General features: G+C 32.8%; 1 protein-coding gene across 1 annotated transcript; it reads right to left on the minus strand.

Moving 5' to 3' along the window:
* Positions 1–924: 924 nt before the first annotated feature.
* LOC126816286 (growth hormone-regulated TBC protein 1-A) lies at positions 925–15327 on the minus strand. The gene is made up of 10 exons (XM_050542612.1): positions 15163–15327; positions 13311–13468; positions 12577–12623; positions 9821–9932; positions 8840–8967; positions 8187–8283; positions 7632–7695; positions 5742–5850; positions 5016–5201; positions 925–4736 (listed from the first exon to the last, which is right to left on the minus strand). Exons 1-10 carry the CDS (start codon positions 15192–15194, stop codon positions 4647–4649), a joined length of 1023 nt encoding a protein of 340 aa, XP_050398569.1. The 5' UTR covers positions 15195–15327; the 3' UTR covers positions 925–4646.
* Positions 15328–15825: the final 498 nt, after the last annotated feature.

The following is a 15825-nucleotide window of genomic DNA, read 5'->3' on the forward strand; positions in this document are numbered from 1 at the left end:
GGTTCTTACTGAAGAGACATAAAACCCTAAAAACAAATCGTGATACATTGATCCAGCATCTCGCGATTCAATACATGAATCGTGAGAAGGTAAATCGCGATATATCAATTCAACCAATCTGATAAAAACACAAATCCTAGTTCGTTTCGTTTTCTATAGTTCAAAATTTCCTTTTACTTGTCTTTACTACACTAGGATCTGGAAGAGTTGTTATCATTGACGTGAGGTATTAGCCAATAATACGGTGAGCTTTAGGTGTGAGCTGCACGGAACTGTGAGAAATCCACGAGAAACATCAATGCTGATTGGTTAATCAAAGATCTGACATCATAGGGTCAAAAGCTGCTTGTATGATCTCTAACGTGACCCCACAAAACAACTGGTCAAATTTTAATGTAGTGTAGGCCATCGAAAGTATAAAAAACGAAAGAAATTTTTAATCAGATTGCGATTCAACGATATAACGTGCCAGCACAAGTATAAAGATGGCTCATACAGATAACGATGATAAGTGTAAGTCCATACTACACTCTAAAGACCCAACCGCTCCTAATTTGAATTACCATGAAATTCATACTCTGAGATCCATTAAAATTCCATTGAGCAGTTATTTAGATATGGTCAATTTCCACCATTTTTAGCGTGCTCAACTGCCTCTGATAAAGTATCAAATATGAATCTGTGGAATTGTAGTAAAGTGAGGATGAACCCAATAGACATTACATAAGCCCGAGTCATAATTATTTAATTTGCATATTATGTTAAACTGCACAAATGACTGTATACACTCTCCTTAAAATGTCAAACAAGACATTTTGATCCGACAAGAATATTATTTTTTATTCAAAGAACTATATATCTTAACAGAAGGAAAAAAAATCACAAGTGCAACTGGCTTTATAAACAAACAAACGTTGGTTAAACTTGGTTTAGCTATTTTACTACTATTTAGAATTACACTAATGTTACAGCAAAATATATGGAGGCTTATTCCAGGAAATATTTGAGCATATGGTATAGATAAATATATATTAGTTGGCACATGATCTAATTACAATAATAAATACTTACAATAAAACAAAATACTTGGAATGGAAAGCTATTTCATCAACTAAATAGAAAATTAAAAAGTTAGCAAAAATATATAAATAAAATATATAATGATAAATTTTTAACAATTGGGGGTAAATGGGAGAAAATGTCTATATCTCGTATATTCTTGAGCCCAAAACACAAGTTTTCATCATACATGTTCAAAAGAGAAAGAGAAATGGGGTCCACATGACACAACCATGTTATTTTGGAACGAACATGGTACAATTTTATTTCAATAATTCGATTGTGCATAGGGGTCTTTTGTAAGGGGATGAAAACCGGGGGATCTGGATAAAACCCACAATGTTGGGCAGGCAACCCTACTCTCTGTCATATAATTACATGGGATCGAAACCTCGCCACTTGACTCAATCACAGAGCTTATGATCACCCAACACCAACATATAAGAAATCAACTGTTGCAGGATATGTCTGGCAATATGTGCAAGTAATGTTTGCTGAGAGCCTTATAGTACATATAGGTATGTTTTAAAGGGTCAGATATTGGTCTTATCAAATATAAATGTCGACATATGCTGGCATGGGCTAGTGTTGGAGAAAAAAAAATTATGATTGACAAAAGGAAATACTGAATACATAACATTATATCATATAAATAAAAGAGCCGGTATACTGTATATTATAAAATATTGCACAAAATAAGCAGTACTACCAGTACTGTTTGCTGAATATGGTAAATAAATGAGAAGTACAATTCTAAGGTATATCTAAAGTAACCTACAATAACTGTGTAAACCCACAACCAAAAAGAAAGAAGTTGAATTTGTTCCCATGAGTTTGTCAATACAGTTTGGTTTAAACAAGCAACAAACAGTACATAATCATAAATTATGAGAAAAAATATACTTGCAATTCTCATTCTCAGAAATTCTGACTTTGTTTTTTTTTATAATAAATTGTCTTTATAATAGAAAATTTCCTATAGAAATTGAAAACAGAATGACATTGTTATATGATAGAAATTATAATAGTAACATCAATCAAAACAAAGTTGAGATCAAGATGACAAAAATAGATAATGTACAAATTGACTTTAATTTGGGAAATAGAAATAGTAACCAGAAAGCACAGTTTTAGCGAATCATAATCTATACTGGTCATTGTTCTGACAATGCACACATAAATACTAATACTTGTTCTTACAGGGTTATGCATCGTCTTTGCTCTACATGTGAAATATTTGTAAAATAGGATGTCTGTTTGAAACTTTGTTCTCAAAGTCTCGGGTAGAATGTGGTTACTTTGTTCTAATATTTGTTCCTAAGGCTTGTCATTGTTCTATTATTTGTTCATAAAGCTTTTGGTCTTCTTTAGTATTTGTTCTTAAAGCTTTAACCATAATGTATTTGTTCTTTAACCATAATGTCTTTGTTCAAAAAGTTTGGTTTAGAATTTGGTGTCTTTGTTCTAAAGTTTGGTTATATAGAAAATGTCCCATATATGTTCTTGCATATACTGTTATCACATAAAAAAAGATTTAAATACAATAAAATATACTATTAAATATGAATATATAGCATGTACATTTATATTAAATATACAATAGGCCATTGTTTAGAGCATTGACATCTGTTTGTATTCAGTTAATGACACAATTCAGTCAACTACGGAAGGTTTAATAGTCAGAACGTTTGACAACTAGTGTAGGCCATGTCTGTCATATATGGGCGAAGCAGCATCCAAATTTTGATCCGTCTTGTTCTCAAATATGTTGTGGTGTTGTTCACAATAAAGTTGATTGATTTATCAAATCATATTTTCATCGATATATGTACAGAACTAGCGATTGCCAGGCAAGATACGCCCACATTTTGCAAGAAATGGAAAGAGAACAAGCTAAAAAAAAAAAAGCAATTGTTTGTAAAATTAGGCGCTATAATCAAGGAAGTTACGATCTGATACGTGCAAGTATCAAAACCTAAAAATGTGATTTTACGTACAATCAGGGGCTATAATCCAGGAAGTTGTGGTCTGATATGCGCGAATATCGAAAGGAGCAGAGATTTTGGGATATAAACATATTTCTAAGTTTCATCAAAATCAGATAAAAATTGTGACCTCTTAAGGGTCCACATCCTTGGTATTTTACACTATTTGCGCACAGTAAGCGGCCATTTTGTCTGTCAGTTTCGGTCCGATTTTCACAAAATTCGAACTCAACCATCATTAGGGTGTAATGGTGATATATTCAAATGTTTTTTTTTTAAATCCGATAAAAGTTGTGACCTCTTCGAACAATTAAAGGCTAATGTGTGCGAATAGCAAAAGGAACCAAGATCTTAGGGTTATAAACATTTCAAGTTTTATCAAAATCGGATAAAAATTGTGACCTGTAGAGTGTCCACAAACAAATTGTGGATGGATGTCTGGATGGGGACAGGGCCGACGACAATATACGTCCACATAAAAATGTGAACGTATAAAAACAATAAACACTTAACACTATGAAAGTAAAATTGTGTCAACTTGATTTGAATGACAGAAGTTTACAATAAATACTGGTAAGTGTAATGTATATCCAGAGATCATAATGTGAGGGACTAAACAGATACTCACATAGAATTTACACACACGATCATACATGTTTCTAACAGATTGCTTCATCTACATTAATATTATATATACTAGATTTAACAATTCATCAGTAAAACTTTTCAATAATTTTGAAATTAACATGTAAATAGACAACTCAGCCCAGCTGACCAACAAAATAAATACAGCAGACATTCAAAAATATTAAATATAAATAATGGTGAAAGCCATTACAATGTTATGTCTACTATCAGGTATCATGAAACTACAATCATGGTAAATCTTTGACAATATACAACATTAAAATACATTAATTCATTCAGTCCTATAAAAAGCTATCAAATTTTTTTTCTAAAAGGTCCCTCTTTTTTTGCTGTCTAAAACAGGTTTTAATACATAACAAACGCAAGATTCAGTAACAGAACATACAATAATGACTAGAGATTAATCACATATAATATCAAATTTTCATTTAAAAACAATATTTTAAACAAGCCAACAGTGAGACTGATGACCCTACCTCAATCAAACAAAACATAGATGACACATATTAATTAATTGCACATCTATGTTTTTGTAAAGCATCCAGCAATCAAGCTTAATCTAAACACAAAACACTCATGATTGAACTGAGACAACCTTTCATGTAGTAAAACTATACACTAAGTTTTACCACTCTCATTCAATTCAAATCAAAGTTATCATGTCCCAAACATTGATTAATCATACTGCTTATTTGTAAGGAGGGAAAATGCTATATCATCGAACTCAGTCAAGACATTAACCTAATTGAACCCATCTAGGCATTCACCTAATAAAGACTTAACACCATGTTTGAACATCTAGTTCAATTAGAAGCAGAGTTATTTGTTTAAAAATGTGTGATGGAAAGATGATGGACAAACGAATTAACTCATTTAATAGTCCCGTGCTTTCTTTGAAATACAAATATCATAACAAAGGCTTTGATAAATCAACCTGCGGAAATGAATGTAAAGTTATGAATCTTTCTTCACTCGTTCAATACATTCTTCTCTTAATTTCTTTATCTTAGACTCAGGAAAACTACCTGTTTCCTTAAATATACTCTGAAATAAAGAAAATCACATCTTTTGAGGGGAGAAATTTATAAAATATTCTGGAAAAACTTAATAGAGATAGACAGTATTAGAAACTATATTATCAATTATGCATAGAAGATATATGTAATGTTGTATCAACTCTATCTCAATATTGATTCTTTCAATAATTCAGTTTGATGTTACTCTCTCCCAATTCTTCCGTTTAAAAACAGATACTCCAAACTTGGATATTATGAATAAGAATAAAAGGCATGAACAGCTAATGATATTTGTAAGTAAATTTACCTCTAAAAATGTATGACAGTGAAGTGTAGATGGATCTTTAACTAAATCACGGAATAAATCAACAGCTTCAGGGAAAGTACGACAAGCCAATATTTTCTCTCGATTCAATTTTATCAACGTTAGAGCAACCCTCAGCAGAATTTTTGGTCCTTCCAGAAATAAGCAATCCCATATTCTCAAGACAGTCTGAAAAGATATTTGCCTAAACTATAACAAAACTTACACTACAATACTACATGGGAAAGAAAAGTCACCCTTTTCATCTCCACACTGAAAAGAAAAGACACTTTGTCTAATAAAATTCCCTTACATTGTGACAGTGTTTCCACAAGGTTTGAGTTACTGTAATGACTGGTGCAGACAGAATCTGTTAGTTGAGTCACCTTTACTTTAAAATTTGATATCTTCAATCTGTTGTCATGTTTAAGCATTCTAATTTTTCGTTGTTGTTCAAGCTATTATATTACTTCAAAAGAAAATAAAGGCACATCTATCTATGTTTTTGTGTTACAATGCCAAAGGTCAATGAGAGTTCAAACCACTATTTTGTTTTTACACTAAAAGCAATGTAACACAACTGTATGTGCCATATATACGGTCTTTCCACATTTGTAAAAAAGAAAACCAATCCAAACTACCATCTATGAAATTTGTTAATAGAAAATCAATCTAGCTTAAACGGAAATGACCAGTTGGTACAGCAATGTTTATCTATAATAAATTTACCTCAACAGGCATAACATCAGCATATAAACAAATAAACCACTTCATTCCAATTAAACACCACTGTACACCTAATTCTTCTAAATGGGCATGTACATCTGGTAATTTCCACCTAAAAATATTTAAACATCAACTAAATACTCAGAGCAATAACAACATTAATCATTACTTGATTGATATTCTTTATATTTCTGTATAAGTCATGACTCACATTAGTGATACAAACTGCAATTTTGATTAGTCAAAAATTACATTATTTTTTTTTTAAACATTAAAAATTACATTATGCCGATATTTCAATACAAATGGTATTCAACTAACATTAAATCGGTTAAAAAATTTACACAAACTAAAAACAATTGTCACAAATTTTTATATTCTGGTATATTATATATACTGAGCGCCATGGAAAATGCATCACTTAGTTTTTCGTTATCCTGTAAACATATCTTATTTATTTTGCTTCTTATTGTGAACAATATTCAAATGGGAACACATCAATAACAACACATTTGTACACTTATGGATGTTTAATCTGTAATCAACGGTACAAAGTCAGAGGGGTCAAAACCAAAAGTATGACACAGATGTCAGTAGCGCGTGTGTCCTCCATGGGCTCTTACGCTTGCTGTGCAGCGACGTCGCATGGAATTTACCAATGTTTGAAATAAGGCCTGGGGCAAATTGTTCGATTCTTGGACAAGAGCAGCTTCTAAAGCAGCAATGGTGTGCATCTGTGGTCTCCGATACAGACGGCGTCCAATCTCATCCCAGACATGTCCTATCGGTGCCATGTCCGGAGACATGGCTGGCCAGAGACATTGATGTTGTTAGCAGCCAGGTAATCCATACTAAAACGGGCGGTATGTGGACGTGCATTATCCTGTTGGAAGTGCTGAAGTTGTGGGTGCGCTCGAAACATCGGAACAACAATTGGTTGTAAGACATCATCACGGTAGGCTACAGCCTTAACGCGACCCCCTGCAAATGTGTAGGTTGGTCCGGTGATGAAATGTGAAGCCTCCCCACACCATTACACTTCCCCCACCCCATTGATTCGTTTCGAAGACGCAGCAGTCTGCAAGACGTTCCCCAAGACGTCTCCACACACGTTGACGGCCATCAGCGTGATAAAGATGAGAGCGACTCTCATCACTGAAGAGCACACTTTGCCAGTCTTCTCCAAGTCTGGTGTCCTTGAGCCCATATCAAACGCCGCTGACGGTGATGGTCCCTTAGGATAGCTACAACATAAGGTCGTTGTGCACGGAGTCCTACTTCTCTTAGACGACGTCTTACGGTGTTGGCACTTACTGGTCCTTGTCTTCCGACGACTGCTGCACCTGTTTGAGTCGCTGGGCGGAATCTGTCACGCAGATGAGTGACCTGGATGTAGCGGTCTTGAGTCTGGGTTGTAACGCGTTGTGGACCAGGACGTTGACGGTCACGTGTTGATCCAGTAACTCGAACACGTTCCACCAACCTTACAATAGTGGACTGATGACAATTGAAGTGTCTGGCAATAGCACGTGTAGACATGCCAGCCCTGGACATTCCCATGGCTTCATTCCGTTGATTTTCAGTCTCGGCATCTCTAGCTCGATTACGACAGATTGACGTTTCACAGTTCATGTACTGCACATTAAGTTGAAAACATGCTTTTTAAGGGCTGACACACAATGCTGCACGTGAATATTGGGTTTTTCATGTGCATCTCGTGCAATTTTTTTTTGTGCACACGGGCCGATATTTTTTGCGTTTGGGAGCATTGTGGGAAACAATCAATAGTTCATGGTATTGCATAATATTATACATACAATGTACAAAACCACCTAGTAATAAAATATTTGGGAAAAAAAGTGATGCGTTTCCCATGGCGCTCAGTATACTTACTTCACAACTTCTCCTAATAATTCTTGTTCAGCCTTTAGTGCTAGCATATCAGGACCATAAAAATCTGAAGATAAAATAATGTTACTCTCAGCAAACACAATTGGATTTTACTTTATAATCAAGCTAATCCAAAGATTACAAAGTCACGTTCAAAATTTATATGTTTAACCATATCCTTTCAATCTGTTTCACAGAGATCTTCTAATGCGGCGTCAATCATTGGCTCAATAGCACGTGCATTGTTTACATAAGACGTAACTGTTTCAGGCTAAATGGTGAATTTTACTTATTTTAATACCCATTTACACTAAATAGGAAATGATTTTTACCTATAAATAATTCAAACATCTTTATTTATTTTTCTAATAAATGAAAAAAATGTTTTAGAATTTAATTTGACGGAAGAAAAAAGTTAATATTTGGGACTCATTAAGTCGCATCGATGTCATCCTTATCAGTGATTGTAGCGGCCTAGCGAAAATTCACTGCTGATCAGTGTGATACCCTTTATGAATCAAAACAAAACACTTCTCAAGAGAGAAATTTTAAACTTACCGGGCAAAATTTTATTTATAACAGTGTCCATTAACCAGAATACTTTTTCTTCATTTTGTATAGCTAATAACAGTAAACCAGCCAAAAAATTCATTCCCTAAAAATAAAACAAAAAAAACATCATTATTAAGCAAGTTCAAAAGTATAGTTTTAGAGAAAAAAAACATCCCAGAAGCACCAAGTTAAAATGTAGTCAAGTAACATTTGATACAAGATAAACAAGAAATTCAGATACTTAAGTGTCAGGAAAGGAAAGAAAACATATTATGGCATGCAATGCAAGGGAGATAATTTGATTCAGACAGTGACAATTCTTTGAATTCCAACAATCAAGGAATCTCAAATGTGTACCACTACTACTACAAGCTTGTACACAACCTCAAATATATTTATTTTTCATATAGCAAGAATGGCAAACATAATCTTTAATGAACACAGTCACAAAGTAAGTAAAGGCCAAGGTAACATTACTTTTTGTCTGAATGTCGTCAGGATATTAAATCAGTGCTCTAAAACAAGAAATAAATGCCAAAATAAAAAGTCCACTAGTTGCATTACAATATACTTTCTAGTTCCACGCCATGCCATCTGCAATAATCTACCACTGCAAACAATTCCTGTTTTATTGAGAAATAACCCATAAAGTACTATACCTGGCAATAACCCATTCTAGTGTTTTTTCTAGCTATAGCTGTCAATACATGTTTTAATGGTCTTCTCATTGCTTGAGGATCTTGAATATCAGCAAAATATATATTATCTGGGAATGTTCGATGAATATCTGAATGCAAGAAAAAGATTGTTTTATCCCTTTTAGTATATAATAAAAGAAGAATACATATATCGATAATGGAATCGGGGACTACTAACTGAAAGGGACACCACGACTCACGGTTTCTGTCATGCACTTCAGAGTTTTTATTTACTTTTTTTGTACACAAACTTGAGTAAACAGTTGCTCCAACTGGTTAAAGTATGTGTCATGTGTACTTCTAGACTGTAAAGTTTGTCTAAGTAGAGATTTAGTATATTAATAAGTAAGACATATTGCATACATGTACCATACAACTTGGTGCTCACAATTATTATCTCATTTATAACTGTTAAAATCAGTATTAAAGGCCGGTGTCAACTATAAGAAAACCACTGAACCATCAAATAATTATTAAAACATGGGTTTGAAACATCATCGGAAACACAAATGAATAGACATGTACAAAATCTTTATCCTCTCTTGAGGGAGAAGAACGAAATTGCAATATCTACCAAAATATCTAATATTTGTATGATAATTTGTCAGGTGGATCATACAATAACTCATTGATAAGGCCAGTTCTACTAGATTCTAATACAGCACACAATATCTGGGGCTAACAGGAGCAGTCAAATGCCAAATGATTGGGAAACCAAATATGAGATCGATTTCATATCCAGTGCGCTCGATCCCTGAATACATTTTGAGCTGATTTTTTTTTGAAAGATATTAAATATCAAATTTGACACTAATTTAAAGTTACTGGTATTAGCAATGTCGACCAGGAGCTTTAAAACTACCTGGTATCGGACTGTTAGTATGCCTTCCTTCTGGATTGGTAAATATTTTGCACAACATTGATTCATGAAAAGAATGTTACCTAATTTAATAGATTCCTCAACTTTAGGTTCAAGTTTTTCATTGATGTATTTTTCATATAAACCAGTATTTTGTCTCATGGAGACATCAGCATTTGTTACACTCATCCATACCTATAATCATAGAATATAATAATTTAATGTTTATTTATAGCTTAATAAACAAGGTTCACAGTTTATTTCAAACCAACAAAACATTTTTAAAAAAAGAATATGCCAATTTTGAGCATTATCCCACTTTATAAGCCAATTTTTAAGTGTTTCTACACATAAATCTATAGCTTTATCTGTATTTATTTTTTCTTTAAAATGACTGACATTATGGTATGTAAATTGACCAACCAAAAATGATCTAAATGGAGTATGTCTATTTCACCACTGCCATCATTCAAGACCGGCAAAAATGACTGAAGATAGGTTGCCAGGCAACGAAACATAGGCCCACAGCAGCTAAATCGTCCAGGCAGTCAACAAGTGTTGTCGCATATCTTTTACTTTTTTTGGTAATGAAACATTTATAATACACTAAAATCTAATTAAGAGTAACAACTCATGAAGTAATTATCAATATGAAGTCAATCGGATAACTTTAGCCTCTACAGCGTCACAAGATTTGTCAAAGTGATCAAGGGCCATAACTTTGGCAGTAATTATCGGAAAATATTTGAAAATCAATAGGATTCTTTGTCTCATGACCTCAATCACTGTGTATAAATTTAAAGTCAATTGGATATTTACTTTAGCCCCTAGAGCATCCACATGATTTTTTGAAGTGATCAAGGGCTGTAATTATCAGAAATTGCTGAAAATCAATAGGCTTCTTCGTCTTATGACCGTAAACACTGCGTATAGATGCCAAAGCATCAACCAATCAAACTGCTTATCTTTGCTTACCCTAAGCAGAAAATGCTTATCTTCACACTCCATCAAGGCATTGACCTAATAAACATCTACACCAAGTTTGAACATTCTAGCTCAATTAGAAGGAGGGTTATTGTGTTCAAAAGTCTCGGCCAATCAAATTGCTTATCGCTCTGCTTACCCTGAGCAGAAAATTCTCATTATCGAACTTAGTCAAGGTATTGATGTAATGAAACTATACACCAAGTTTCATCTCTCTCACTTAATTAGAACTAAAGTTATCGTGTCCCAAGGAGAGTTATTGTGTCCCAAAAAGTGTGACGGACGGACGGACGGCAGACAGACAGACCCATTTTAATAGTCCCCTGCTTTCTTTGAAAGGCGGGGGGCAATTATCGATAATTGCTGAAATTAAATAGACTTCTTCGTCTTATGACCTTAAACACTGTGTTTAAATTTAAAGTCAATCGGATATTAACTTTGACCTCTAGAGCGTCCACAAGATTTTTTCAAAGTGATCAAGGGCCATAACTCTAGCAGTAATTATAGGAAAATATTTGAAAATCAATAGGATTCTTTGTCTCATGACCTCAAACACTGTGTATAAATTTAAAGTCAATTGGATATTTACTTTAGCCTCTAGAGCATCCACAAGATTTTTTGAAGTGATCAAGGGCCATAACTCTGGAAGTAATTATCGATAATTGCTGAAATTAAATAGACTTCTTCGTCTTATGACCTTAAACACTGTGTATAAATTTAAAGTCAATCAGATATTAACTTTGACCTCTAGAGCATCCACAAGATTTTTTGAAGTGATCAAGGGCCACAACTTTGGCAGTAATTAACGGAAATCGCTGAAAATCAATAGGTTTCTTCGTCTCATGACCTTAAACACTGTGTATAAATTTAAAGTCAAAAGGATATTAACTCTAGAGCGTCCACAAGCAATTGTGGACACTGGACGTACGAGGACGAAAACAATATACGACCACATTTCAATGTGGGCGTATAAAAAATGAATCCCCATGTTTCAAATGGATATCTTCAGTTTGTCTTAGCTGATTGTTTTAAAACTGAATAACTTTTGCATTCCGTGTACATTTCTTTGATACGTCCTTGTGAATTCTTTATTTTGTTTTATTTTTCCATAATTTTACAAATAATTCGTAAGCGTCTTTTAAACATCATAAACTACCACATCATTTTTTTTATCATGACTACTATTTCCGTGTTAAGTTACATCAAATCAGTTATAGACAGACTTGGAATATAAATTGGCCTAAAACAGCTTTACATCAAGTTCCAAATTGTTATACATGAAATCAATATTATGGTAAAGAGAAATATATCATTTCATACATGTAATAGAAACATTGGTTTGAATATTGAAATAACCATAAGACCATCTGTTACAGAAAGAAAATTAATATAGAGTTATTTGATATAAATTGAATTTACAAACTCATGTAGTTGCATTTGATTCCTATGTAAACTCTATTAACACATCGTCTAGAGAAAAATATTTAAAAATCTGATTTTCTTTCAAGCAGCTGTCAATAAATATAGTATTAAATTGGCTGTAATGAAAAATTATTTCTTGAGGTATTTTTTACATTCATATTGAGCTAGTTAGAACCAAATTAATAGACACATGAAAGTTATTATATTCTTAAATAATCAGTTCAATTATTATTTCATCAAAGATGCAGTTCAACAAAATAACACATTTTCAATTAGTTTAGCAGAACATGAAAAATACCAGTAATTTTTACATTATATGTTTTATTATGCCCTCCAAGTGCTCAACGCTTTGCACTTCGTACATTAATAACAGCTGCTTCAGCGCATTCATTTAGCCCAGTTATTAATTGATCAAAATATATGCAATTCTTACCATTGCTCTGTGCTCATTTGGAATACCTTTTCTACAAAATCTTTTCACTGTAAAAATATATACAAGAATGCATGTATACATGTACGTACAACACTTAATGCTAAACATCTATAATAAAAAAAAAAATGCAAGAAGTCAGAAGATTGAGATAGGTCCATTCTTGGATATGGCAGCTGGCTGGCTATAGATTAATGGCATATTTTCTAGTTTGTTCCGGGTTTGTCAACAACAAAGTCTGCCTGCAGACAGGTTAAGTTTCAGTCTAGAATATTGCTGTGTAGATGTGTTTGCCGAATAAAGTTTGCTATATCGTAAAACTGTTGACAGCAACAGAGTTGTCTAATAGTAAGTGCAGGAAGACCGCACTACACGCAAAACAAAAATCTACAAGATAAACCTGCGAACAAGACAGAAAATAGACATTGCACCAAATAAACAAATATAAGATGTTACAATGTACATGTATGCCTTGTTGGTCACATGCTCTTTCTGCGAAATATCTTTCTAATTTGAGTTTAACAAAGCAAATGAAATTCCATAGCACCTACATATCATAAACAGGAAATAACACATACTAAGATAACAGGCATCATGATCTAAAGCAAGTGCGTTAGACCACACAGCAGCCCTACTGTGGCATACATGTAAATTACAAACCTTTCTAGTACATTTAGATCATATGACATTGTGTACTAGTGACTAAGTACATTAAATCAACCAGCATTTTATTGTACCTTTGGAAGATTTTGATACAGATGACTCATCAGTACCAACTATATCCTTCCACCGTGATGCTCTTCTAGCTAATACAGATAAATACTGGGACATAAACTCTTCATAATCTTTATAATCAAAATCATCTGTTCTCTTAAACCCATAACCATCCACATCACTGCAAAATAACATTATTTTTATATAGTGCTCCCACAACTAGGCTATTTGAACTGACTTTATTTCATTCATTTTTGGGTGTCAATTAAATCTAACCTAATTTGATCAGTTTGTTGTTTCAAATATGAAATATTTTTTGGTGTCAATTAAATCTAACCTAATTTGATCAGTTTGTCTCCCATATGAAATATTTTTTGGTGTCAATTAAATCTAACCTAATTTGATCAATTTGTTGTCTACCACATGAAATATTTTTATTAATACTGGTATGCAATCAATGAAATCAATCAATATAATTAAAAAAATAAATAAAACATTCAAACAATGACTTAATTATATGTTTGAATAGTAAAATCTGTTATGACCATCATCTTTAATACAATTTAAAAATATAAAACAAGAAAGGATATTGACCAGACCTCTGAAATGAACTGAATGAGATTTAATTGATTAAATAATAAAATCAGTATTCATTATGACAACTTATTTAGCTACTCCATGTCTTTAAACCAAGTATTTAACCTTCACCTAGATTCTTTATTACTAAGTCACATAAATTTGATAGATCAAAATACATATAAATCTTGTTGTCTCAAGTTACTGGGTACCTTATCAAAAGCTTTTTAGTAAAATCTATGAAAACCTATACAGTCTACTCATATCATTCCTACTGGTATTTGTCAGTGTCATTTTGTTCGCTTTCCTAACATATTTGCACACAACTACGGTATATTAAATTATGTTAATCTCAAACTGAGAGAATTTCATCCTAAATCATTTAGATACACAACCCTGTTTACCTATATTGCACGATTACTGCAGTGATAGCAGTTGTCAACAAAATGTTAACAAGATTTTTTCAAGTTGATCAATGCTGTTCCGACAGTAGCTGAATTACTGAAAATTGCTAAAAGAATAATTAAACTTAAACATGCATTATGCAAAAGCTAAATCTGCCTATTGCACGTCTTTCTTTAGGCCTAAAATGTTATCTAAATTATTAATTAGACATTAACTTATTCAGACAATAATCGACTCTCGATGCCGTCATTAGCCTGCAATATTTAGTGGATTTGAATACATTTATGATAGATAATTTAACGTAAAAATGGATAATCAAGGCCAGCCTAAAATTGAATCGCTAATATCTTGGTTCAGAGTGAAGCAATTTGAAATTTTCATTATCTTTTTTTAACTATAATATTATAGTGAGAATGGACAGCTCTTTATCTAATCTTACCTAATGCCCCGTTAAGCCTAGTCTCCCTATGCCTAGACTATGGCAAGGTCAGAGAGAAAGCTCTCTAAGATTTTTTTTTAGTCTGACTCTCGACCTCAGGGATGGTGCAAGTGAAGTCCTGGGCTTTAAAATGTCATCTTTTTGTTATTATCTGGTACCGTACCGGTAATTATAGAAGAACACTGAGTGACAGTGTCATATTTACCATAACATTCCTCTGGCAGTAGGCTATGTAACAATCATCATGATTATGTCTGTGATAAAACAATTCCATCAAACAACAGGAATTAAATGATATATTCGGATGTTTCAAATAAGTTTTAATGAACTCGGCGATGATTCTAACAACTTTATTATTAATATTATTATACTTTATAATAAATAAGATTGAATGAATTTTCTACCGGACACACCTGATTTTTTAACAGTAACCTTGATATATTTACATTTATTACCTGTGTCCGAATTTCTCTGTCCCACCTGCCATATCTTGCTAATTGTCGACAGCAGTATACACAACACAATAACTTTAATTCAGCCTGAAGTTTTTTTTTGTTTATGCCTTTTTATTACCTAGACAGATATGTGGGAATGCACTTGTTACACTGGCGCCATCTGTGAATGAGTCATGAATGATACAAACCATCAAGGGATATAACTCCAATAAAACTCGGTCAGTAAAACAACAATAAAGCCTGACAATATTTATTTTCAAACCATTTCACTTTAATAGGCAACAAATAACTGTACAATTTACATGTATGAACAATTTAAAAAATGTATGATATTATTCAAGTTTATAACCTCATAAAGGCCTCAACATATTAAAATATTACAGTAACGATTCAATCAAATAATTACCATTTTCTATATACAGTGATCATTAGCATTTGTCATCATTTAAAGCAATTAAACCTACAAATAATTCTAAGGATAACATAAAATGTTGTTAACAGAAGTTCTTATTTGATACAATCTTCCTGGTTTTCAGCATATTTTTCTTGAGTTGGTAAAAACAACCAGATCATCACACTTGGGCAGAAATCTGATTGACTGGAATTTTTGAATTTTTTAACAAATGCATCAAACTAATCTTGTAAATCGAATGTTTGTATGAC

This window comes from Patella vulgata, chromosome 1 (assembly GCF_932274485.2).
Source record: "Patella vulgata chromosome 1, xgPatVulg1.2, whole genome shotgun sequence".
NCBI classification, from domain to species: domain Eukaryota; kingdom Metazoa; phylum Mollusca; class Gastropoda; family Patellidae; genus Patella; species Patella vulgata.

What these genes read in the sequence shown, in the direction of transcription:
- LOC126816286 (XM_050542612.1), bottom strand. Translation starts at nt 15,194, where the DNA reads ATGGCAGGTGGGACAGAGAAATTCGGACACAG. An exon ending in ACAGAGAAATTCGGACACAG is followed by an intron (nt 13,469 to 15,162) that starts GTAATAAATGTA and finishes GTTATTTTGCAG; the next exon opens with TGATGTGGATGGTTATGGGT. An exon ending in CAAATGAGCACAGAGCAATG is followed by an intron (nt 9,933 to 12,576) that starts GTAAGAATTGCA and finishes CTATGATTATAG; the next exon opens with GTATGGATGAGTGTAACAAA.